The 26,074-nt window shown below is 49.0% G+C and overlaps 2 protein-coding genes across 3 annotated transcripts; both read right to left on the reverse strand.

Moving 5' to 3' along the window:
* Positions 1 to 283: 283 nt before the first annotated feature.
* Positions 284 to 19,625, reverse strand: katnip (katanin interacting protein). 2 transcript variants are annotated; one of them, XM_084459758.1, is made up of 28 exons: positions 19,557 to 19,625; positions 18,964 to 19,082; positions 17,769 to 17,857; positions 17,155 to 17,330; positions 16,145 to 16,263; positions 15,923 to 16,024; positions 15,587 to 15,724; positions 15,029 to 15,278; positions 14,677 to 14,808; positions 14,135 to 14,292; positions 13,815 to 13,921; positions 12,407 to 12,503; positions 11,694 to 11,903; positions 11,377 to 11,514; positions 9,356 to 10,241; positions 8,202 to 8,957; positions 7,572 to 7,780; positions 7,342 to 7,414; positions 6,623 to 6,800; positions 6,336 to 6,501; positions 5,667 to 5,851; positions 5,184 to 5,248; positions 4,764 to 4,874; positions 3,992 to 4,131; positions 3,676 to 3,777; positions 3,369 to 3,529; positions 2,127 to 2,212; positions 284 to 1,913 (listed from the first exon to the last, which is right to left on the reverse strand). In XM_084459758.1, the coding sequence occupies exons 2-28, from the start codon at positions 18,973 to 18,975 to the stop codon at positions 1,855 to 1,857; spliced, it is 4,905 nt and encodes a 1,634-aa protein (XP_084315884.1). In that variant the 5' UTR covers positions 18,976 to 19,082; positions 19,557 to 19,625; the 3' UTR covers positions 284 to 1,854. The 2 variants fall into 2 exon arrangements, with proteins under 2 accessions (XP_084315884.1, XP_084315883.1); XM_084459757.1 differs by having other exon boundaries at positions 5,184 to 5,251.
* A 598-nt stretch (positions 19,626 to 20,223) lies between these two features.
* On the reverse strand, positions 20,224 to 24,409 carry dcun1d3 (defective in cullin neddylation 1 domain containing 3). The gene is made up of 3 exons (XM_084459696.1): positions 24,329 to 24,409; positions 23,214 to 23,775; positions 20,224 to 22,269 (listed from the first exon to the last, which is right to left on the reverse strand). The coding sequence occupies exons 2-3, from the start codon at positions 23,660 to 23,662 to the stop codon at positions 21,729 to 21,731; spliced, it is 990 nt and encodes a 329-aa protein (XP_084315822.1). The 5' UTR covers positions 23,663 to 23,775; positions 24,329 to 24,409; the 3' UTR covers positions 20,224 to 21,728.
* Positions 24,410 to 26,074: the final 1,665 nt, after the last annotated feature.

The following is a 26,074-nucleotide window of genomic DNA, read 5'->3' on the forward strand; positions in this document are numbered from 1 at the left end:
ATTTTTCATGGAAAGTTAAGATGGCATGTTTTTAAATATCTTTGCTGTTCGAAAGCTGTTCCAGTTTGGTTGCTGAGTGTTTGCAAAGAGGCAGAGAAAGGAGAGCAGGTGGTTAAACTGACTAATTTACCTGCAGGTCATGTAAGGACAAAACAAGATCTAGGCCACAGCAGATGGCTCATCTCAACGCTGTATCATATTAATGCTGTCAAAAGAAACAATCACTTTTTGTTAAAAGAAACTTTCGTTTTATTTAATCAAATATACCTACAATAAAATAATATACACTTAATTGTGCAACTTTTAAAAAAATAATCAAAATATTTTCACAGTTTGTCACACGAACAGTGACAGACACCCCCACTCGAAGCAGGGCTGAGGTCCAGTGTGAAGTCTACTTTACCGACACTTAAATCAAATACATAAAACTGCATTTCAAAAACCATGTAATTCCCTTTGACATATAGAAGGGTTTGCAGTATATAGTATGAAATAGCCTATATTGTGGCTCAGCGAAGCAGCAAATTCTCTTAAAAACACGAGTTTAACTTTTTAAAGCCACAACTGGGATGGCTTATCCATGCAACAAAATACTACTGGGTATAGTTCTTACAACATCAGTTATATATACTCAAACATTCAAGGTAGGAGTATCTATCTCTTTTGAAAATGTATATTATTCCCTTTTTTGAGGTATATTATTAGTATTTGCATATAAGGTGTTTCTGTATAATCGTAGGCGACTCTTAACTAAACCAGCCCATGTGGGTCTTAGCAATACAATTTCCATATTGGAAATATTTAAATAAAGGGGCGTGTCAAAACTAATTTCCATATCAACTTCAATAAAGGTCACTTCATTAGCAAACAGGTCTTAACCTGGAGCTGAGCAAAAAAACATTAACGTTACTAAGACTAAAATATCATGTATAATGTTACCTGAACTGTCTGACTCAGCTTAATGGATCCAACTGCTCCTCTTCAATGTATAAATCTTCCAAAGGTTCAGACTCCATTTTCCAAAACACGCTCCCAGAAAAACCATTAGACTGAGTCAATCAGACTGGAGAAAATGGTGTCTCTAACTGCATAGCGTTCAGATTTGGTGGTGCACACCGGGGCTGTGAAATATCGCCTGCTGGCCTACTTCATCAGTACGACTCGATTTATAAACGATGAAGTGTCTAAATCATGTCTATTGGGCCTCTGAGTATCTGGACACCGTGAGCAGCGTAAATATGCAGCACAATAACATGACGAGGAGCAGCCATAGAGACCAGTAGGATGAGGCCCGGACAGGACCGCTAGCATCCCTGTAAAAGTAGGTTGACCCCTGACCCCTGACACGGTGGGAAGAACGACCATCACTACAGGAGCTACAACACAGGAACAGTCTAATCATCTGAGGTCATCTACACAGGAGAACGGGAACAGTCCAACCAGGAAGTGTTGGGTGGATCCTGTGGGTGCAGTGTTTTGTACAAGCTCTGTCCTCTCCTCAGCGAGGACCCCGACACCCACGGAGGGTCACTGAGATGCACTTCCCCCTCAGGTCAGGGCCTGGTGGAGGCAGGGGCAGGTCAGGGCCTGGTGGAGGGAGGGGCAGGGGCAGGTCAGGGCCTGGTGGAGGGAGGGGCAGGGGCAGGTCAGGGCCTGGTGGAGGGAGGGGCAGGGGCAGGTCAGGGCCTGGTGGAGGGAGGGGTCAGGGCTTGGCATCAACAGCCGCCTGAGTGATTTGGAGCAGCTGGGGTCAGTCCACCCACTCCCCCAACTCTCCCCCCCATACGAACAGTGTTCACTAGTAGTGGCTTCATCTCTGAGCCCGTCGGACCGGACCATCCCTCAGTCGGTGGGTCAGTACCTCCTCTTTCCCAGCCGCCCTGCGTCCGTCATGCAGGTTTTAGGCCGGAGAGCTGCATGATGGGGACATTCATAGGTTTTCATTATAGGCCAGTCATTATATTATATATAAGGTTCACCCTTTTTTTTCTCACAAAACGCCTGGACTATTGAAGAAGATGGTTGAAAGTGAGTATGCTTTCTGAAGACCTGTAGTTGTTGTTTTTACCGATTACAAGAGCCACACAAAACTCAAATAACCAGGCTGAGGAGTGTTAATTAATTACCTGGATCAGCTGTTGGCTTCTTCCTGTTGTGATGGACTATTTGATTCTCATTGGTCATCTTCACGTCCTGGTCCTCCACGTAATTGCTGCAATACAAGTAGGGTGAAGGAAAGACGTCAGTGGCAGTTAAGTCTCCGTGTATCTGTCCTCTCTAACGGCAAGCTGGACCATGCTCAGCAGTGGTGGACACAAAATGGAGGACTGAGTGAAGACAAAGTGTTGAAGCCAGTGGGTCCAGGACTGGAGTCCTACAACGATGGTAGACGAGAGGGGAGGGGTGAGGAGACTAGGGGGGGGGGGGGGGGGGTTAGTTGGACTGGGTTTCACAAGCCAACCTGCGGGGTGGATGGAGGTGTGGGACACACGATGGCTGGGTTGAACCTGCTATAACAAGGACTAACCACAAGGGGGAGCTGACACACTGGCTACAGGGACCTTGTTACTCACAGTGTCTGGCGTCTGCTACCCCGAGGGCTGGAGTGGAGAGAGCACACCTCCGTTGAACATAAACTCAACCAGATATAGACGACTCATGAACCCACAAGGCATTGCTGTTTGCCCACTGATTCAACCTATCAATAGATCCAATAGGTCAATCTATCCTTTTCACAGTTGACATGTCATGGAAGTTCCAGTCGTAATATGAAAAGGGCGTGTGCGCAAGCCAATGGTGAAGCAGCAGAGCCTATCCGCACATGCGTGGATTCTGATGGACAGGTGGCAGGGCCTATCGGCATCGCCGCTCGTTCAGCCAAACGGCCCGTTGAGTCGATTGTAGGAGGGGTGAACTTAAAGCAGTACATAGCGTTTTCTCCAGTTTTCTCGGAACTGCGCCCCCACAGGCTCTGCGAGTAAGTACACTGTCGTAACGTTATCAGATTGTCCTTTTCTTTTTCTGGCTTCCTCCGTGATGTTTTGCTTCTGTTTTCTCACCTCCGCCATGATATAATTGAGCTAAAAAACGTGTGATATCCATAGACGCCGGAATAGTTAGCTACTACTGTGTTGTTTAAGCACAACGTTGCGCATGCGCACTTCGACTGGATGCTGCGTCCCGGGGGCACGAGTTTTAAAAGATTCAAGTCAATGTATTATCTTTCTGAGTAGACTGTTTGGACGATTCAGCTTACTTTTAGTAAATCTAATTGGAGAATTAGCACCAGACATGTTTGTAAAGGTCCAAATATCGCGATGTATTGCTTTAAGCGGCCGCGCCCCAGCGTCAGCCGCGCCCCGGCGTACCTGATGACGGTGTTCCTCTCGCGGTGGGCGATGCGGGCGCTGTCGGTGAAGAGGACGGTGTGGTAGGGCACCACGGGGTCACAGGTGGGTAGGATGCCCCTCGCCGCCAGGCTCACGCTGTCCAAGATGCCGTTGTACACCAGGAGGTCGTCCACTAGCAGCTAGAGGAACACACACGCGCGCGCGCACACGCGCGCACACACGGTGGATATTAACTACACAGAGCGTCAGCGTACGATCTTCCATCATACAAGTCTGTAAGCATGATGGTGTTAAGACTATGTTAAGGGGGAGAGGGCAGGCTTACCCCAAACTCCTTCACGCCTCTCTGGGGTGTCTTAGAGTAGTTCCACAGTTTGATCATGGACACAGTGACCGGCTGGTCGAATATGACATACACACGATTCACCTGGGCAGGACCAATCGAAAGGCAACATCAAACCCTGTAGAGATCTAGATTTGCATATTTGCAGGGGCTTCTCACTCATAAATATGCACGCACAACTGATCAGTGGAAGCATTTTCCCAGTCTCTCTTTCACACACGCACGCACACGCGGGCACACACACACACACACACACACAGACACACGCGCACACGCACACGCACACACAGCTCCTTACCAGTCCAGGTAGCACTGGTGCTAGCCACATGTGCCTGCCATCGTGGGTGCTGTTCACGCCGTCCACCATCTTGTCTGGGGTCCGCACATCGCCGCTAACGCTCTCCAGCACGTTCACGCTGTCCGGGAACGCAGCGATGTCTGACGGCAGCCGGGTCAAGGGTCGGACACGGCAGAACAGACGACTAGCGGCAGCAGGTTTGGGTAGCCAGACGTGGGCCCCCAGCGCCTCTTTTGGGCTCAGAGGCTCACTGTATAGCCAGCAGCCATTCCAGTCCCCCTCCACTAGAGGGCCCCGTCAGAGAACCGTTGGTTTCTGGTTTGAGATTTGGGTGGTAATTGAACCCAAAGGATCAGAGAGTGTTAGGAGAAGGGTAGTCTCTCATAGCCAGACCTCCACACCTCGTTTACGCTGTGTCAGCGCCGGAGACAGGTCCGGCTGGACATATTACCATTCTGCAATAGGGGGGGAAAAAACGCAGTATTTCTTTAAACCAATCACAGTCGTCTTGGGCGGAGCCAGCCCCGGACGCAGCGACGGTGCTCTTGCAAAATAGTCTGGATCGAATCTGATTGGTGCCGGGAGAATCTCTCGGCTCGAATCAGATTAATTTGCGTCGCCAGTCTCGCCTCTGATTGGGCAGTGTGACAACGAATGACAAGGTTTATTGCCAAAACCTACATCCGTGGAGTCAGACTAGGAGGAGGGGAAGTGTTGGCGCTGGAGGAACAGAGGTGTGCTTGGTTTAGGGTTCACACAGCAGGGAGGATACTGTTGTCACTGAGGGGGATCTTCTGGTCGTTCTGGTCGTAGAACTCCAGGCCGTTGAGGCCGATGTAGTAGGGGTCACCCCAGGTGGTCAGCAGCTGCAGCTGGAAGATGACTGGCAGGTACAGGGTTAAGGAAGAGAGAGAGAGAGAGAGAGAGAGAGAGACACCTGGAGGACAATGTGCATGACTAACTCACGATGCAAATAAAAGGCGACAGGCAAGTGTATTAGTGACCTTAGTGACCCGTATAAATCATTGTATAATAACAGTGGCTGACCCCTTTTTTGCCAACTGTCCAATACTTAATTCCTTCTGTGAAAAGTGAAGGTGTCATTTCTACCCAAAACATCATCATATCTATTCATTGGGTTGTATCCTGTTAGTACATGCAAGTGGAATGTGAGAAAGTTGAGAAAGGATACATCCGCAAGGCATGATGGGAGCTTCGTAGTCCATACTGGCCTGCTCCTGTCTTTTAAAGCCTCCTCTGCTATAAGTAAACACACGGTTTAACATCACTCTGTAACCATTAAAATACATAAAACGACATATTTCACATTGGACTGCCCCGCCCTATGGGTGGTCTGTACTGGGGCGGCTGTAGCTCAGTTGGTAGAGCGGGTCGTTCAATGATCGAAGGGTCAGCGGTTCGAATCCCAGCTCTGACTGTCCACATGTCGAAGTGTCCTTGAGCAAGACACCTAACCCCAAATTGCTCCTAGAGCAGGTTAGCACCTTGCATGGCAGCTACCGCCATTGGTGTGTGAATGTGTGTGTGAATGGGTGAATGAGAGGCCATTGTAAAGCGCTTTGAGTGCCGCTAAGGTGGAAAAGCGCTATATAAGTGCAGTCCATTTACTATTTAGACATTGTGGGAAGTATCCCCACCTAGTTTCGGCCCTTACTTGAGTAAGCTGACAGAGTCCTCGGCGGTCTTGCTGTTGAGGTCGCCCGAGTCAGCAGGCAGGAAGTCAATGAAGAGGATTTCCTGTGCGAAGTCAAAGTGACAGTTCCCCGGTCCCTTCCTGATGAGGAAGCCCTCTGGGGGAGAGACGGCCACATCGTCCATGTACACGTGGATCACCTTCACCTGCGGAGGAGCGCCGTGCGAGCGGTTCAGATTATGGGCGTGGCGGGAAAACGCACGCACATCCAAGAGAGAAAAGTGACAGGTGCTCGACCATGAATACAACTGATGAAAGAAGAGAGGTATCATCTGCACACTGTTTCAAAAGCTCCCAAGGCGATTTATTAAAGTATGTTTCGGCCGGCGTGGCCTTCTTCAGGTGCAACACCAACGCTTTGGGAGCGTTTGAAACAGTGCGCAGACCTCTCTTCTTTCTTATGATTATGGGTGTGAAATGTTATTCTGTAAGTAAACCTTTACCCCATCAAGGGACTAAAACCATCTAGATCCCTGTTGATGCATCTACACAGAAACCCACACCCCCGTGCCTTTGGTATTTAGTTAGCATGTTAGCAATGCTAAAGAACAACGATGGACACAATTAGCTGAGTAATTCCACGCTATGCATTAAGCCTCCTACAACTCCGCCATCTTGTACGTCTCTCACCCCTCTGTACGAGTCCTCTGGGGACTTGTTGTAGTTCCAGATGCGTAGTCCGGCTACGGTCTGGATCGTGTCGAAGGTCACCGCCAGGGTGTGCTGCTCTCCGCGGGCGAAGGGGATGAGCCACATGTGATGGTCCTCAGTGGTGATGTTGTGGCCGTCTATGAGTCTGGGGAGACATGTGACACACTTCATAGGCTGATGAGAGAGAGATGAGGGGGGGAGAGACTACCGTGGCGTTTAAGGAACGGTCTAAGGGTGGCAGAGGCACAGAGAGGGGTCACACTGACTTGTCGAGGGTGCGGCGGTCCTGTCCGTACTCGGGCAGCTCGTTGAGGTCGCGGGGCGAGGCCGCTACCATGGTCAGGTCCAGAGGAAGACTCTCCCCCTCCTTCCCCACCACCTCCAGCCCCGTCACACCCAGGTAGTGAGAGTCCCCCCACGTCACACTCAGCTCCAGCCTGAGACCTGGGGGGGGAGAGAGAGAGAGAGAGAGAGAGAGAGAGGGAGAGAGAGAGAAGGAGAGAGAGGGAGAGAGACAGACAGACAGTGAGGGGGGGAGAGAGAGACAGACAGACAGAGAGAGTGAGGGGGGGAGAGAGGGAGAGACAGAGGGAGAGAGAGAGAAGGAGAGAGAGGGAGAGAGACAGACAGACAGTGAGGGGGAGAGAGAGAGAGAGAGAGACAGACAGAGAGTGAGGGGAGAGAGAGAGACAGACAGAGTGAGGGGGGGAGAGAGAGAGAGAGAGAGAGACAGACAGACAGTGAGGGGGAGAGAGAGAGAGAGAGAGACAGACAGAGAGTGAGGGGAGAGAGAGAGACAGACAGAGTGAGGGGGAGAGAGAGAGAGACAGACAGACAGAGAGAGTGAGGGGGGAGAGAGAGAGAGAGATCGATTAGATGGGTCAGAGTCAGCGTGTGCTGGTCTAAACTACAAGAATATGCATCAACATTATAATCCAAATAATGTTGTTTTTGTAAATAAATAACTACTCAAACTAGTACTCACACTTCCCACTGTACATCCCAGGGATCTGCTCCATGCTCTCCTCAGACGTCGTCGGACTGAGATTGAGTTTCAGCTGAAAAACACCAATTTGCTCTAAAAATCTCATCGACTCAAAAAAAAGATTCACCAGAAGCAATTCATCGCACGACGTCTCAACATCTCCCCCACAGCGAGTGCCCCCCCCCCCCCCCCCCCAGCGGGCTGAGCGCGGCCCCCCAGTAGCTACTCACCGTCAGGTCCTCCTCTCTGAAGCCGGCCTGGGTGAAGGGTCTCTCCTCGCCCTCGCCGTCGGCCGTGCGCGGCCTCTGGAGCTCCTCCTGGCAGACCAGCGCCTCGGGGTCCTCCGCCTCCCCCCGGAAGGTGGCGTCGTAGCGGGACATGGCCTCCAGGATGTCGTCGTCGGTGGTGAACAGGATGGTGTCGCCGAACTGCTCCAGCCCTGAGAGGGAGGGAGGGAGGGAGGGAGGGAGGGAGGGAGGGATAACGTACTGTGGAGATATGCTACCGTAGCTACAGGATCACGGCTTTTCTCAATATGATCTTAAATAAATGACAGGAGAAGCCGGTCGATCTCCGGTTGACTAAAAAAAACAAAAAACAGGTTAAGTTTTGTTTTATCAAGAGCAACAAAATACTGATAGCAGGTGGGTTTTCGTGTGGTTGATGTCGTTCAGCATTGTGTCAGCAGGGTTCCAGCTTAACAGTTAATTTATTCAGCTACTCCCCCGCAAGACAAGACAAGCTAATCAATAAGCCGTTCTCTGAATGTGCAAATCAGCAGGAGAACAGCTAAGGTAAGGTCTACCACACTACAGCTGACTAGCTTTCTCTAATACCCCCCCCCCCCCCCCCCGTCCTACCTCCAGACAGGGTCCCAGACGCCTTGGCGATCTCCCCCCTGAAGATGCACCTCCCATCCAGCACCATCTCCACCTCCTTCACCCCCCTGAAGGAGTGGATGCGCGACTTGTTGTAGTTCCACACGCGGATCATGGCCACCTGACAGGGGGCGCCGAAGTCCAGGAAGATGACGTGGTTCCTCCCGGGGGTGAAGGGGGCCAGCCAGAGGTGCATGTCGTCCTGCGTGCGGTTGAAGCCGTCGATCAGGTTGGCGACCACGCGCGGGTCCTTCCCGTAGGCCGGCAGCACGTTGATGTCGGGCGGGTCGGCGCAGATGCGCGCGGGCGTCAGGGGCTCGCCGCTGGAGCTGAACACCTCCAGGCCGTTGAGGCCCACGTAGTGGCGGTCGCCCCAGGTGGACAGCACGCTGATGACCAGACGCTGCCCCCGCGGGAGGACCGGGATCTCAAACTCCTCCTCCCGCTCCGGCTCGGCCGACGCGTCGTCCTCGGGGTCGTCCGGCGCGGCGCCCCGCGGGGTGGGGGCGGGGCTAGGGGGGGCGGCGGAGGCGATGGCGGCGGCTGCTCGTCCCTGGCGTTGGAGGAACTCGTCGAAGATGTCCCCCTCGAAGCCCATGTTGGAGATGCGCCCGCGCTGGCACTGGTTGAACTTGGTGAGGGAGTCCCAGGACTCCATGAGGGAGTCGTCCTGCTCGCTGTGGAGACGCTCCCTCGGGGGGCGCTGGGGCCTGCAGCCCCCCAACCACACGGGATCCTCTGAGAGACACACACACACACGCAGGCGCACACACACACACACACACACACACACATGCACACGCACGCACACACACACACACACAGATTACTATTAATTCAAATTCAAGAGGGGGGGATTCGCACTTTATTTAGGGCTGTCAAAAAAAATAAAAAAAAGGAATATCTTTTTTTAAAAGAAGTTCAAACCTAAATTTGAGAGTTCGAATATTGTAATATTAATAAATAATATTATAAAAATTTATGCAGCGTTAATAACTGTTATTAATAACATTAATAACAGAAAATGTATAGGCTACAATTTATTTACGGGCAATAATCCAATAATCCAGGTTTTGGAATCGGGTCATGGACAAAACTAACAGCTGGTTGAGCGCCGGGCCCCTCAGGTTACCTACCGGGGCAGGCCAGCCCGGGACCCCCGCGGTGCGGCTCCTCAGACGGCCTACCGGCGCCGTTCCGGGCCGAGCTCCTGCGCCCGCTGACGGGCCTCTCCTGGGCCTGGCGCTGCTCGCACAGCTCGTCCAGCAGGTCGGGGCCCAGGTCCAGGGGGTCGGAGCCCAGGTCCAGGGGGTCGGCCTCCAGGCTCCGCTCCGTCCCCCTACACACCCGCCCGGGGTTACAGGACATGTCCGGCAGCACCGAGGAGGAGGAGGAGGAGGAAGAGGAGGACTGGGGCGGAGCGGAGGGCGGTTTGGGCTCGGCAGACTGCTGGGGGACCAGCCACAGGGGCCTCTCCCTCTCCCTGCCGGCCTCGCAGCCCTCCGGGGCCGCCCTGCTGGGGGGCTGGAGCCACTGGGGAGTCCTGGAGGAGGACGGCTGCGTCGTGACCGTCCGCTCCATGGGCGCCGCCGGCACCGCCGCGTGCTCCGGGCGCTTACCGAGAGAGAGGGCTTCGTCTGAGACGGCGAGGTCGAGGGGGGTCCGAGTCGCCGGGCGGAAGGCGGAGGCGGGGTTGGGGGCGATGGGTGGGAGCGCTCTGTCCTGCATGTCCACTGTAACCAGGCCCCGCCCCTCTGTCAGTCTGCAGTCGGGGTCAGGTTGGCCGCCGCCCTCCTCCGAGCCCCTCCCATCATCGTGGCGCTGCGGGCTGGCGCCCCTCAGACTGTGGCCCGAGGACCCGGGGCTGGGGGAGAAGGACTCGGGGACATGCAGCGCCGCCTGGAGGTCGATAGCGGTGCTGTAGTCAAACACCTGGTTGCCGCAGCCTTTCTCCAGCTCCCCCTCGAACACCAGCGTGCTGTTGAGGTACAGCCTCACATGACGCGCGCCAACATCCAGGTCCTGAGGAACAGAGAAGAGAGGGGTCTTCAAAAAGCACCCAAAGTGATTAAATACAGCACAACGTTTCGGCCAACGGGGCCTTCTTCAGGTGCAACTCCAAACATGTGAAAGGGGTGGGGTTTATATACAGGGGGTGGGGTATATATACATATATATATATATGGGCTGAGCCCAAGTGGGGTCGGGTCCTGAGAAAGAACCACACTGCTATTCCAGGCCCTAAAGCCGGTCAATATTCTGGACCAGAATATTCATAATAGTCTGGTGTCAAAAACGTCGACGTAGCTCCAACAGAAAATGTAGTATTCCCCGTGGGCTAACTATACATGTGGAATACTACATTTTCTGTTGGAAATGTTTCAAATGTGTCTCCGTTAACAGGTTTTCAAAGTCAAGTGTACACGCCAACGGTAAGTAGCGTGCTCACAGACACGTGGACATGGAGGACGGCTAAAACCAAAGTCAAATCTCCTCAATCCTCCAGCTAGTATCAAACCACAGTGGCTAGTTCTCTGACCTCTCAACTCCACGGCACAGCGTCTTACCTCTCCAAGCACAGCAGCATAAACCGACCGTGATGATATCCACAGTGATTTTGTTTAGAATATTCCTATACGGGTCCAGTCCCGAGAGACAGACCCCTGGTCGTTTGGTCTCTCTGCCGTGTCTCCTTTGTGAGTTTCAGTGTGAGTGTGTGTGTATGTGTGTGTGTGTGTGGGTGAGGAGGGAGCAGCACCCCCCCAAGCTTCCGCTAAAGCTAATCCCCTGCAGGCTAATCTCTCACTGTTCCACATTTGGAGTTGGCGGCTCACACAGCCACTTGCTTAAAGAAGCGTGCTAGCGTAGCGCATCCCTGAGGTGAACCAATATGGCCGCCCAGCAGAGAGACTGGACTAGCCAGGCTGGATTTAAGAGACTGTTACAAGCTTCTGACAGGCGGTTCATTAACCAAACAATGAATAGCCGTGACCTATGAAAGGCAGATGCTGTATGTAAAAATGTGACAGATATCCTACTATTATTTAAGCAGTGTTTACTATACCAGATTAAAATGTATGGGATAATCTTCTATAATGTCTTTATATCAAGCACACCGTAAATCCCCTCTCAGATTGATTACATGGTGGGTTCTTACACTGAGGCTCCGGTTGTAATTCCAGATTTTGATCCGGGATATTCCAAAGTCCGGAGCGCGCTCCGAGTTTCTGATGATGAAGTACAGCTGGATGGGAGGGTGGAACGGACACGTCCACATGTGACGTTCCTTAATGGTCTGCCAATCAGAGAAACGCGCAACATGGAAACAAGATCTAGTCAACAGTGCAGAAAGAAAATCCCACCTTCCCCCCCCAAAATAAGTCACTAAAAATGCCAGATATTACGCAAGAAAATCCACTACGTCAATATGCATACATAAACAAAAGCTTCAGAGGTTGGATAGTGTAGACCGACCTTGGCTTTCCCGTTGACCAGTGCTCCCAGGTTCCCGGGGTAATCTGCGTTCCTGATGTCCAGATCGTGGGGCGAAACGTACAGCTTCCTGTTCTTCTGGCAGAAGAACTGCATCTCCGTCAAACCCACCTGTCTGCCGTTCCCCCAGTTAGACAGGATCTCCATGGTGACGTACAGGGTGGGCGTCACCTCTGCCGAAGACCGCCTCCTCTGCCGTGACGACAGAATGTCAAGTTTGTTTGGGCTACGAGTCTCTCAATGACAGTGACAAATCAATTGTCTGTGTGTAATCGTTAGTAGGGCTGGGTATCGATTCGAATTTCAAGAATAGATTCGATTCCGATTCACAAGGTTCAGAATCGATTATCACGATTCAATTCGATTCGATTCAATATCGATTCGGTTAGTGTTACAGTTTTTTTTTTGCTGTAACCTTAATTACATGACTGCCAAGTTATGCAACACATCAATACTAGGGCTGGGTATCGATACTGATTTCCAAAAATAAATGAATGAATAAATCATTGAATGAATTAATGAACTATTCATTCCTTAATTTATTCATTTATTCATTAAATAAAAGATCAATTTTGGGATTCATGAATCAATTCTGAATCATTTGATTCAGAATCGATTTTTTAAACCCAGCCTTAATCGTTAGCACATGGTCACTCTCAGAAGGGCTGTGGACATCTGTCCTCATGAAGACTCACCGGTGGCTGGCTATTCTCCGTCTTAACCGTCTGAGGGATGGGGAGGTTAGTGTCGTCCTCCAGCTTCTCCAGCGCCTTCAGGAGATTCTGCTGTTGCCTGAACGTAATGATGACATCATCAATTCTAGGGTTATCAGCCATTGTTAGTCTGACTTTGGCTTGTCGAAGTTTAAAGACTGAAAATGTAAAGTTCATAAATATTTGGGCATTGACACAGTTTATCCTTTTGGCTCTGTACATCACCACAGTGGATTTGAAATGAAACAAATCAAGATGGTGACTCAATGCACCATTCATATCATGTCCTGAGAAATATGTGGCCTTGATTAATTGTACCCACTATTATTCACCTTTTGATAAGTGCTGCACAGATGTGACTCTTGTTTGTGCTGCTGTATAAATGTGCACTACATTTAAGAACTCCTCAGAGAGATTCAGACAGACATGGAAATAAAGACAATTTTATACCTGAAGCCACAAAGAGTGAACACTGAGTTTCTTCCAAATTAATGGCGTTGTCGGCAAGGATGTCTAATTCCTGGACATGCAAGAGGGGAGGCGAGGATACGATGTCAGCAACCCTAGAGGTAAGAGAGCCTTTCGAAATTTCCTGACGGTGTTGCTCACATCGTGACCACTTGGTTTTGTTTCGTCTGATTAGGTAACATGATCCTAAAATGACCGGTATGGCTTTGTGGTATACTAAGCCTGTTGATTTGGTGAGGTGTCCCCTCACTAGTACGATGGGCCTAAGTAATAAGACGAGGGTTGTTGCAGTCCGGTTGGAGGACTATTCCTGTCCTGGCCCCCAGTGGTGGAACAAACTGCCCACCGACGTCATCTTTTGTTGCAGGCTCAAAACTAATTTCTTCAAGAAGTACTACAACGATCCTCCCTCTTAAGCACCTGTAGTATTTTAGATTGCTATTCTTGCACTTTGCCTTCAGCACTAGATTATTCTCTTAGTTACTTGTTTTAGAAAGAAGATGCACTTGTGAGTTCTGGCAAGTAGTAGTACACTGGCTTTTCCTACGTTAAATTCAGTTATTGTTAGTCGCTTTGAATAAAAGCGTCTGCTAAATAACTATAATGTAATGTTGAACTTGGTGTACGAGGAGGAGGCTTAAAGGTGCAGCGTGTCGTTTTTGGCGACATCTAGTGGTGAAAATAAAATAAACAGATTTGGCAGAAATTGAATATAATTTCATAAGTATGTTTGAATTAGTGTATAATCCCATGACAATAAGAATTGTTTCATTTGCATTTTTCTAACCTTAGAATGAGCCCTTTATCTACGTCTACAACATGGCGGCGTCCATGGATTCAATGTCATTGTATTTGGCTGCAATCTGCAACCTACAATACAAAGGTGTAAACACGTATTGTATTTTCTGTCATTTTGAAATACCTTTGGCCCATGAGGGTGATTCTCTGCATGGCCCTGGTCACCCCCGTCTCGTCTTTGTCCATGTCATCGTCTCGCACAGCGCCGTTCAGCATCTGGTGACCCCTCGACTGTGGAGGGTAAAAACGAATCAGACGACTCAAAAGAGGATATACGCACTTAATCCCAGTTTAGATTAAGATAAATCCAAAATACGGCAGAAGGAAATATTGTACAGCTGCAATGAGCTACAGCAGGGAGCAGAGCGAGAGAGTAGGTCTTAGTGAAAGATAATTGACATCGTGACAGAACAGCATGTATGCAGGAGGGTGTTGGGTCCCGACCGTGTTGCGGCTGCAGGTCCTGGGTTCAGGGCTCGGCAGGGGGCTGTTCTCTCTCTGGAGGGCCTGGAGGACCTGGAACGCTGTCTCCTCCGGGTCCCTCTCCTCACGGGACGCCTTCCTGGCTGCAGACAGGGGGTTCTCTACACGACTCATTGACCCTGGGAGGAGGAGGAGGGGAGAGAGAGAGAGAGAGAGAGAGTGTGAGTGAGTGAGTGAGTGAGTGAGTGAGTGAGTGAGTGAGTGAGTGAGTGAGTGAGTGAGTGAGTGAGTGAGTGAGTGAGTGAGTGAGTGAGTGAGTGAGTGAGTGAGTGAGTGAGTGAGTGAGTGAGTGAGTGAGTGAGTGAGTGAGTGAGTGAGAGAGAGAAAGAAAGAAAGAAAGAAAGAAAGAAAGAAAGAAAGAAAGAAAGAAAGAAAGAAAGAAAGAAAGAAAGAAAGAAAGAAAGAGAGTGTATGAGACAAAGAAAGGGGGGGCTATTATATACTTTTCTGTTATTTGCATGAAAATACAGACATTCTATTCTATGCTCATAAATCAAACTTACTCTGAGAATCCCTGCTCTCCTTCGAGGGCGGCCGGTCTAGAGTTTTGCTCTTGACCAACATAGGCTTGGTGGGTACATAGGCCTCCACGTTGTCTTTTCTCTTAGCGGACAGCGAACGCTCAATCTTACGCCCTGCAACATCAGAAAAGTGATAACCAGAATATACAATATATGACTTCATTTGACTTTTTGCCTCTATTCATCTACCATATTGCTATCACCTTCCCGATTTCCTCATATCCTTGCGGATGATACAGGAGTTGAAAGGAGGCTACGTTACACAATTGAGACACACCCCTGAAGTCAAGTAGGTCCATAGCATGACCAGAGCAGTGTGGTGGGCGGCTGGTACCTTTAAGAGAGGGTCCAAAGTCCAGCACTATGAGGTCAGCAGGGTCCACAGGACGGCCCATGGAGCCGGCGGGCCGGGGGCAGCCGGAGGAGGAGGTCTTGGTGGAGGAGGGTGGCAGACCCAGCTCCTCCAGGCTCTCTGTGCTCTCGTCTCTCTCGATCTGCTCCTCCACCCACTCCTCGTCTGACTCCTCCCCCTCCGACCCCCTGCTGCTCCTGCGCATGCACACCTCCAGGCTCCGCCGCAACGCCTAGGGACACCGAACGTGCGTGTTTACAGGAGTTACAGTACGTCACACACACACACACACACACACACACACGAACACAACACACACACACTCGCAGTTAAGTATGCTTTGATTTATGCATGTCACTCTAAGAAACAGCATCGACTATGTGACTGGCGATAAAAATGTACTCCCCCCTCTGACTGAATCTCCGTGACAGTGACTTACTGCATCACGTCATGGTAGAGCCATCACCACAGCGAGGCCACAACTGCCCCCCTCTCTCTGCTCCCTCTAACGCTGGGAGAAAACCTCTCCTCTCCGCTCACCTTGACCTCGTCGATGTTGAGCAGGACCCGCTCGCCGTGTTCAGGTTCGGCCTGGCCCCCCCGGGGGACGAAGGAGTGCGGCGCCTTACAGGGGTCTCGGGGGGAGCGGGGACTGCGAGGGGAGCGCGGGCTAGACCTCTAGAAAGAGGGGGGAATGAGGGGGCGAGAGAGGGAGAGAGAGAGAGAGAGAGAGAGAGAGAGAGATGCTAATTCACCCAGACAGCTGCAACTGACACATAACAATACAAGACACCCATTCATTCCAATGAGTGCCAAAGGCCACCCACGCACCGCCACCTGGTGAGCGTTGTTTTGCCGCCGGCTGCCGTACCGTACCTCCATGTCTGCGCTCTCGTACGCCTCGAAATCCTCAGAGTAGCGCTTTTCCGGAGCCGCTCGCAAACAAGGTCCCACTTCTGTTCGGATACTGAGGGAATTCTGCACGGGGGTTTAACACAGCGGAGAAACGGGACGTTCATTCATACACAAGACTGCATTCTGACGTTCCAGCCGCTCGTCAAGTTATCTCTGCGTGCGTGCGGACTAGACCAGCTCTACCTGGACCCATTCTTTCCTCTGGACTTTCCCCGGGGCGGTGTGACTCCTCCTTCCACGGGCCGGCTCCAGATCTCTGACGCCCTCCTCGGCTAGCTGCGCTCTGTCTCTTCTGGAAGCATCTAGAGGGATGAGTCAGAGCGCCAACACCGGTGTGAAATGGCAGAAATCGTCCCTCAGAGGAGGACGAGGACGCACGGCAGACGCAGATGGCGCACAGTGAGAAAACATGGCTGCCAGTTATGACTCAGACTGTCACTATCATTATTGGCGGCTGTGAGCACCGGTCTATGGACTGACATGCTAAGTGTAAGTAAGGGCGTGGGCTGGTGTTGCCAAAGGGATAGTGAGACCCACGATTCAAGCCTGGAATTGCTTAGCATTAAAGGCTATCTGATATTGGAGATGGGTAGCTTGGGATCCAGACCTTCAAACCCGCCCGCTCCACCGAAGTCAACTGATTCTTGGTCTAGCATCGTTACATGAAACGGCGGTTGCTCAGAGTAAAAGACGATCGGTCCAATGAGCGACGCGGGTTCTAATGATTAGCCAATCAGCACCACGCGCGGGACTAACGTCGTTGTTGCTGTTGTGGAGCGTTGTCAAGCTGTGCACCAGACTCAAAGGGGAACTATAACAATGGCTGTTCAATGGCGATTTAAAGTACCAATTATTTTGAAAACCGAACAGCACTCTGCTTTGAAGGCATTTTTTCAACATTTATTCAAAAGGGAGGTGTTAATTGCGTTTCGACTTAAAATTATGTTAGATTCAGGCAGATACGTCGGTGTCTAGTGATTGGTTAGGGGAAAATCTAATCTCCCATCCCCATGGAAATCAGTTAGATTGAAGGCAATGTCAGAGTGAAGATCTCAGTGTAACAAGTTGATAATTCTGTCGGATATCAGGCTGGTAGATGGATGCTACTGTGGATGGATGGATCCGTAATATGACAAGTTCTAAAGCCGAGTGTTTGCTTTAGAGGTTGTCCGTCTCACGGTGACGCTGCGTACCAGCTGTGTGCGTAGTTCTGGTGGCGAGCGCTTGAGAGGCGAGACACCTCTGGTTGGGCCTCCTGGGTGGTCTGTGAACTTCAGCGTTCGCTCCGTTCAGATAGATGGAGAAGCCTTGCTCCAACTGCTCCAACTCTATCTCCTTAGGGTCTTTCTTTTTCAGCCTCTTCAGTATCCTGAAAGTCACAGTGTGGAAGTGTGGACAATCAAAAAAATACCTTCAGACGATGTAGACTTTTGATGATAATCCATAAATTCAACATTTCAAACGAAATATTTGCTTTCAAGATTTTGGTGACTATACATTTGAATTTTATGAGGGAGAATGACAGAGTAGTCTATGGTGGTGATTTATTTAAACTGGCATCATTGCTGTACACAGTATGCTTGAGTGACTCAACCAGCGATTTAAAATCACACACTGGGGCGGCATTATGCCAGCTTAGCTTGGTTCAGTGTTAAGCCTTCATAATGAGGGGTCTTCTTAATGGCAATATGGGGGGTATCTGTTTAAAAGGGGCTAAAGCCTTCTATTCGCTGACGTCAGGTAGTGTGTCTCTCCTCCGTGTGTAACGAGAGCTGCTCCTCCCTGAAGCCCTGGGCTCACACTTCACCTGTTTTTCTGCTGGAGGGCAATTAAATATTCATCCAGATTCTCTTCAGCTGCCGAGCCAAGCTTCCCTCCCTGCCACCTCTGGTCCCCCTTCACACACACACACACAACACACACACACACACACACAACAGGAAGCAGCGTCAGCAAAGATACCATCCCTTTCAGGAATGATATTGTATCACAAAACACTGTATCATTCCACGGTCATTGATTGTGGAAAGAAATAGTGAGTGAGCTTTGAATGACACTGAATCATAGGCCTTGGCTGCTGTGCATTATTATTATTATTATATGATTGTTTGATTGCACATCAAATTATGTTAAACAGAGGCAATATAACCCTAGCACCAGGCTTGGAGTTCATATTAAAATATTCCCCAAAACGGAACCCTTTTAAAGGCCCCCTATGATGCACATTGACAAAGAGCACCGATGATATTAGTCACTAACATAACTTCAGAAAGTTTGGTTCGGTTCATAACAATAACAGCAACAATGCAAGCAAGCATGCATCCCATCCCACAAAACGTGCAAACATGCCTGACACATGTGGGAGGACTGCTGGATTCAGTGTGAACTGTGACCTTTACCATGCTCCCATGAAGTAACAGTCCAAGAAAATAATATATCCAAACGCATGTGAAGTAAAGTAAATTCTCAACCAAATCCTATGAAATGAACACCATAGTGTCTTTTCAATGTGATTACTAAAAACAGTGTTAAGATAACCGACAAGACAGCGGCAAGCATGTTGAGGTCAAGTATTTACTGAAACAAGTGAAATGGTCAAGCTGTTTAACATGAGATTGAAAGAGCACTTCTCCTTACATAGTCTCAAGCATCTGTGAGACAGTTAAGTTGGTCCTGGGGTAGCCTACCGAAAGAGCAGAGAAAAGGTGGAGGAGGAAGGGAATAAACTAAATAGGCAGAGGCAATTCAGACGAATATCCGCAGACATGAAAGGTAGGGTGGACATCTTGAGTTATCAAAGCTAAAGTATGTCTGGCAATGAAGACGGTATAAAATCACTCAAGACTTGAGTATTCAAGGCTGAGTAATATTCTTAGCATCCAGCTCAGATCCTTAGCTCCATATATAACTGAGCTTATACTCAGTTCAAATCTTCCCCATTAGTTTTGCTTGCTTTGCGTTTGTGCTCAAATGGGAGAAGAGGACCTTGGAAAGGAGCATACCTTTTGATCCATTGCAGCTTCGAGGTGCTGATTTTAATAACCTTATGTCCAATTCCCCATTTTGAGGAGGTGGTGTAGGTAGTCATGTATTCATGGGCTCATATTGCTTTCATTCAGCTCTGCAGACAAGAGGAAAAGCCACTCTCTGTCATAAAGTTAGGGTAAAAAAAAGAAGATAAAACCCAGCTGCTGCTATGAGAGCTGCTGCTCGTTGCCCCACCTAAATGTCTCTTTCCCCGCAAGCAGGATATAATCTTGGCCTTGGTAACAGAGACCTGGATCTACCCGAAGTCATAGCTAGCTAGCCTGGCCAGAGAAATGGAAACACATTCAACCGCATAAAAGACGAATGTATCACACTGGCAGCTTGCTATTTTATTCAACACGTATTTGGTATTCAACACTATTCCACTGTTGGCTCCTACGTTAGCTAACAAGTGACATCTGGATAAGAACAACTGGAGGATAGCTATTAGCTCGCTAGCTACACTTGCTAACGTTACCCAGCTAGCTTAGCTGGCTAACGAATGGTTGCATTTCCCCATCACCACACTGACATTCAAATAATTGTACCTAATGTTGAAAGTACTTACTCTTTTGAGCTGTTTTTCCTTACTCGAGTGAGTTTGTTCGATTCTCATGTGAGCTGTGTGTTGATAACAGTTGTTGCTGTTACCATAAGAGCCATCCACCAATCACTACAGCTCCTCAGACTCAAGACACACCCCTCCACCAATCACTAGAGCTCCTCAGACTCAAGACACACCCCTCCACCAATCACTACAGCTCCTCAGACTCGAGACACACCCCTCCACCAATCACTAGAGCTCCTCACTCAGGACACACCCCTCCACCAATCACTAGAGCTCCTCAGACTCAAGACACACCCCACGAGAGCCATCCACCAATCACTAGAGCTCCTCAGACTCAAGACACACCCCACGAGAGGTGCACCTCCCATCTGGCTGTTAGATAAGATAATCTAGTGTTAAAATAATCTAGTGTTATTTTATTGGAGGAATGATAATCTAGTGTTATCTAGTGTTGTTTTATAGGATGAATATAGCCGAGTAATGATTTTCCTTTTAAAATAGGAGCAGTATAAGCAGGTGCATGCATCAGGTACACAAATCAGTCGGTCCAGCAAAACAAGACCAATAAAACTCGATGCATTTCGTGGCCACTTTCAAAAGTTGAACACTGTTTTATTCATTATAAATCAATGCATTTTTATATAAAAAAGGTCAAAGGGATCTGAAATGAAACCATTGTAAATGTAAACCTTGCAAGACCTGGTTACGGGCACCCCCTGACCACACTGGACCGCGAGCCAGCACACCTGGTTAACAATCATCCACTGTCCCCAAACAGACCATAGGTTACCTTCATGATCATTTGACAGTTCTGCACGGTTTAAAAGAGAGTGTAGCTGACATGAATGTCTCTTTGCAAAGCTGTACAAGTACGGCAACTTAGCAGGCCATTGGTTTTTGTGCATTTCATTACATCCGTCACCAGCAGCCGACATATTCTTGACATGCCCACACAGAACTAGTTAATAGCTTTCCAAAGATGTAAGGTTGTTGCAGGTAAACAAGATAAAGCTCTGTGTAATGCTCAAAGTAGCCTGTCCTGACTGTAACCCAGGTACAGGCACCATACACGACCGAGACCCAGCCTCAGCCCAGACAGTGCTCTTAAATCTCAAAGGACTGGATAGGTTAAAGCTGTACAGAAGCAACTCAGAGGGGCTATCCCGATACGGCTCACACCTATCCTTATTCCTTCATATCTGTGTGAACAGGGGGGGGGTAACTGGTAAAGGCTAAGAGGAATCAAAATTGAACCAAGCCCTAGTTGTTAAAATAAGCTAAGACACTATTGCGCACTTAAGCACTCAATATCAAGCACTCAATACCTCCAGGGTGAGAAGGGAGGGGAGGGTCATTTTCAACAAAATCAACTTGAAATTGTAAGGACTGACTGGTGTGTGCACAGCATTTCAATTTGGATAAATAAGATAAAAATGTAACAGGTATTTGTATCCTCTAATGAATCCAAAGTATGATGACCACATCGTGTACAATACCATTGGCTGTCAGATCTACTGGCAACACATGCCAGTTCTTGGGATCAGGTATTTAATTGTCAGAAATCATTCCTAATTGCAACCAAATTCAGCCACACTCCACACAGGATAAAATGCCAAATGCCAAAATTTGAATAGATAATTTCTATCATGTTGATTTCTCTGACACCGACCAGGTAAGGCTCAGGCTACCATAACAAGAACCTCTTTAGCGGATGAAATAGTCCATATATTCCCTTCTTGTTTTTCTATATGTGAATTAAGCCTGTTGTCTTGAGTGAGAGGTTATATCACCAGTGTTTCCAGGTCAAAATGAGCATGGGAAAAGGTATGGTGGTCGCCCGGTTTTCAAGCAAGCTTTTACTGAGCTAACTTTATAGGTTTTGCTGGGTAGGTGGAGATTAAAATGGACCAAATGCCAAATTGCCAAAACAAGTTGCAGAAAAATAATAAAACAATAACTTAAATAGAAGTGCTTAAAATATAACAGTTCTTGGAGCCCTTTCAATAACCAGAAAAAGCAGGGTGTGAGAGAAGCCCCACCCTAACAGAAAGGAGAGAAAATGGATAAAGGTATGGTAATACTAATATTCATCCAATGATTCACAGATGTACAGTTCACTTATAGATCAGGACCCATCCTCCCCTTCCTTTCCCAGAATTCCCTGTCCCCTTGTCAGTGGCCCCCCCAGGTCTGTGAGCCGCGACCACCCTCTGTTTCGAGTCTGTCTGTGCTGGGAGGGCTCTCGGTCCCAGTACATCTCCTCTCCTCCTCCAGCTTCCTCTCCACCTCCTCCTCCTTTTTCCTACGCTCCATCTCCCACTCTACGAAGGTGTCAAAGAGGCTGGGCCACGCCTCTTCCTCGCTGTAGTTGCTCAGGTCCGGCCCGATGGCCTGCGTGAAGTTCAGGAACATGTTCCACGTGTCCCGCGAGATGCCCCGCACGCCCGACGGGTTCTCCGCCAGGAAGTCCAGCCAGCGCTCCAAGATCGTGGCCGACTCCTGGGTGAAGACCAGACGCCACAGGGCGATGGCGATGTCGCGCTGCAGTGAGCGCTGGCCCTCCTCTGCGTCCAGGCCGAACTGGAAGGTGAAGCGGTACAGGTCCTTGAAGCTCTCCTCGCCCTGGGCCTCCACAAGCATGCAGGGGAAGCGCGAGCAGATGCCTTCCAGACTGTCGGCCTGGATCGCTCTGCAGCCCTCCACAAACTCTTTCCTTGAGAGAGAAAGAGAAACACATAATAATGTCAGCAGTAAACCTCAGAACGGTTTTTCACCACCACCACAATGAGGAGCTGGGCGACTGAGTCAGCCCACAGCTCACACTATCATCTTATCTGAGAAAAGTGAATTATTAAGTAAAGTACGGGAGACAAGAGATATACAGGTTTAATCTATGGTGAGTCAAGTATCTCATCCAACGACTAGATCTGATCAGCAAGATAAGGCCCCCTTACATAGGAAAGAAAACGCAAGATACCTCCTAAGATTAACTTGACCACATCCTGTCGCTGTGCCACAATGTGTGCTCGCACATCAGAATGTGGGAACCCGGCCAGATACAGTCATATGCCCTCAATGCAATGCTATTCATTCGCTACTGCAAAGCGCCCCTTGTGTAAATAGTCACAGTGAGCAAACAGCAGCCATCCACAATGAGTTTCTAGAGAGAGACCTGTGCTTGCTAGAGAGGCTCCACATAGAGAACTGCTGAGGCAGAGCCATCCGAGGGGGAGCGATGAACAGTGGCCGTTAGCCACACACTATAAGCCACACTCACTGGAGAGTGCCGAGTCAGAGAGGCCTGATCTATTTCCTGTGTGCCCCCTACCTGTCAGTGACCGAGTGTGAGTGAGCAGAGCCGTTGAAAGCTGAGATGAGTGGGGGTGGGGTGGCCAGGCCACCACACAGGGAAAGAGGGGAAGCTAGGACAGACAAGTATAGAGCAGCAGTGTCCATCTTTCATTTGGGAAGAGACTGAACAATCAGGCATTATGCGTCTGTCATAATGTGTTATCGCATAACGCCCGCCATCTCTGAACCATGTGACTGACCAGAGGAAATGTATCTGGATGAGATATATGACAAGTATGGACTGCTGTTACTTCTGCTGTTCTCTTTCTATACGTCTTCCCCTTTCTGGTCTCATCTCACTCTCACCTTGTAAACTTGCACATGGTGGCAGCCTGAAACTTCCAGGCGAGGACCAGCACGCGGAACTCTGCGGGGTCCACGCACAGGTCATTGCAGAACCTCTCCATGCCCTCCTCCAAGATGGCGTCCTCCAGGTCGTCCTTGTAGCAGCCGAAGAGCTCCTCGATGCGCAGCAGGGATGGCCCCTCCCCCTCGGTCGAACGCTCTTCTTTCCTCAGGTCGCCCATCACCGCGGGGATCACCGTGGTCTCGACGGTGACCTCCATCGCCTTGGTGCCGTTGAACATGAGCTCGCTGGAGGCTTTGCTGCATAGGGTGCTGGGCTCCTCCTTGTGCCCCCCGCCCCCGGCGCCGGCACCTTTCTTGTGGTGGGACTTGGAGCCGGCCTCCTTGTCGCCACTCTTGCTGCCGAGCGAGGACGTCGGGTTCTTACACTTGGTGACGCACTGGCCCATGTCTCCCTCTCTGGTCCTCCCTCCGTCTGTCCTCCCCCTCCCTCAGGCCTCGTCGGACCCGCCGAGACGCCTCTGCTCTGGCCTGGTGAGACGACTCAACATGCCCTCTGGCCCTTGGATGGAGAGGGGAAGAGTCGGACAGAAAGGTATAGGGTCAAGAGAGTGTGACTTCTCCAAGTCATTAACGAAGCACATGTATGATAAGATGCCAATGTTGAGAATGAAACTGAACCGAGGGAGGACAGAGGACTACAATTCCCATCAACTGAGCTGTAGGCATGCAGTGGCGGATCATTAGAGTGAAATTGTAGTGCTCTATGCATGTATTATGTACTGACGAACATCGCATGATCGAAATGTTGTTTGTATAATAAAGAAGTCTACAGTGTGATATCGGTGGGCGGGCTCCACTCTCTCTACAATATGATCTACATTTGACCCAGCACCCGCCGGTGATGTGTGTATAGTTACACCTTTCACTAAGCCATAGAAACCCAGACAAAAATACTTAGAGGAGACAGCATGTGTTACCATAGATACTTGACATAAAGCTGGAATTGGTTCCTTCACACACACACACAGCTACACAATACTATACTCAAGGCTTAGAAACGCCAAAGGAATCTTTCAGTTCCTATAGAAACTGGTTGTACACAAGATACTCACAGACACTGCCTCAGAATACATTGGCCACTCCAGATGAAGGGGTCATCTTTTCGTACTCCACTGTGGTGACCTTGACATCCGCAATGCTGAAAGACACAGCATCTTGTAAACATAAGCAGAATATGATAGCATCCGTCTGTCACCCACATCTTTACAGTAGTTTTGCAAATATGTGGTCAATTTGTAATTTGGCGATGAAATAGCAGAATGGTGGTTTCACCACACTTTCTAATACTTCTATTTGGAAACTACCGGCTACATCCCTTGAATGTGAGTGGAGATATAGGCCTTCCTGTTTTCTGTGGGGTAACAATAGACTCATGATACTTGACAACTAGCCTAATCATTAACGTAGGGTTTGAGAAAGGGTCTGGGGAGGTTGGGATGTGGGTATAGGAATGAGTGAAATCTCTGCTACATAACTTTTTTGTATTCCTTCTATGTATGTAACTTTCCCACTGTGTACTATTTGCCCCACTATTATAAGACTGTATATTTATTTGCCCAGGGACTGCGGGTGGAAATGAGCTGTCTAGCTATAACCTTGTACAGTGCATCTCTCCCTATTCTATAGGGTAAATGTCTACTGTACCTTGTCCCTGTCTTAAAAATAAATAAAATCAATCAATCAATCAATCAATCAATCAGTGACTCAAACCCTTGATTATTCACAGCTGTTGCAACATTACCACTCGGTTTGATTCACTTTAGTTTCCTTTTTCTCGGTCGAGTTATGGCTTGTTCATGGTAAACACTACACATTCACTAGATAAACTAGATCATGATTAAGATAAAACACTTTCGTCCAGGTTCCCACAGATCATTAGCAAGTGACTTAGCACCAGCTAAGCGAAGACATGTCCAGGCAAAACACCCCACACACATACCTGCACCACCAAGTTAACCAGCTACTACCTCTGTAGATAGTTGGAGAATAAGTTTTAATAGAATAGAATAACTTTTGGATGTCCAAAATAAGTCCAGCAATGATAAACTGGCAACCTAAACAGATTTAACGTAAAGGTTACAGTCAATTTAACCAACATCCATATGATAGCTATTAGCTATAGTGTTAGCATTAACATTAGATGTATATAGCTAACTTACCTGAAGCAAGCAGACAGGTTTGGGTGGAACCAACGTGAGATAGATGATTAAACACAACCCATGTAGTTGAGACTAGGTTAGCCTCACATGTCAGCTAGCTACTAGCTAGAGTGTGGCTAGCTAGATAGCAAGTTAAGTCGTCGCAGGCTAACGCTAGCTGGTTGGAAGATAGCTAGCCAGGTTAGCATGGGTTAGCCAGGTTAGCATGGGTTAGCCAGGTTAGCATGGGTTAGCCAGGTTAGCATGGGTTAGCCAGGTTAGCATGGGTGCTGTAAAGTTAGCCAGCAAACTGGGAAAATAGGAAATAACACGAAACTTGCCTTTTAAAAAGATGCAGTTGTTCGGCACATAATTCCAGAGATGCTAGGTGGTCAGAGTAAGTGAGCTAGCCAAGTTAGCTTAGCAGTTAGCATAGCACAGAACAGACGACAAATAACCTCGTCCTCGGCTAGCAGGAGGCTAGCACCAGGTGGCTAGCAGCTAGCTACCTAGCTGGTCAACATCATTCACAAAAACGACTTTCACTTGACTTTTTACGAGATCAACTGACGGGTTTAAAAGCAAAACAACCAAATGAAATTACTTTAAATAGTATGTTAGCTTGATAATTACATTTAAAGAGACCATTGAGTGAAAAAG

Source organism: Borostomias antarcticus, assembly GCF_949987555.1.
Source record: "Borostomias antarcticus genome assembly, chromosome: 29".
NCBI classification, from domain to species: domain Eukaryota; kingdom Metazoa; phylum Chordata; class Actinopteri; order Stomiiformes; family Stomiidae; genus Borostomias; species Borostomias antarcticus.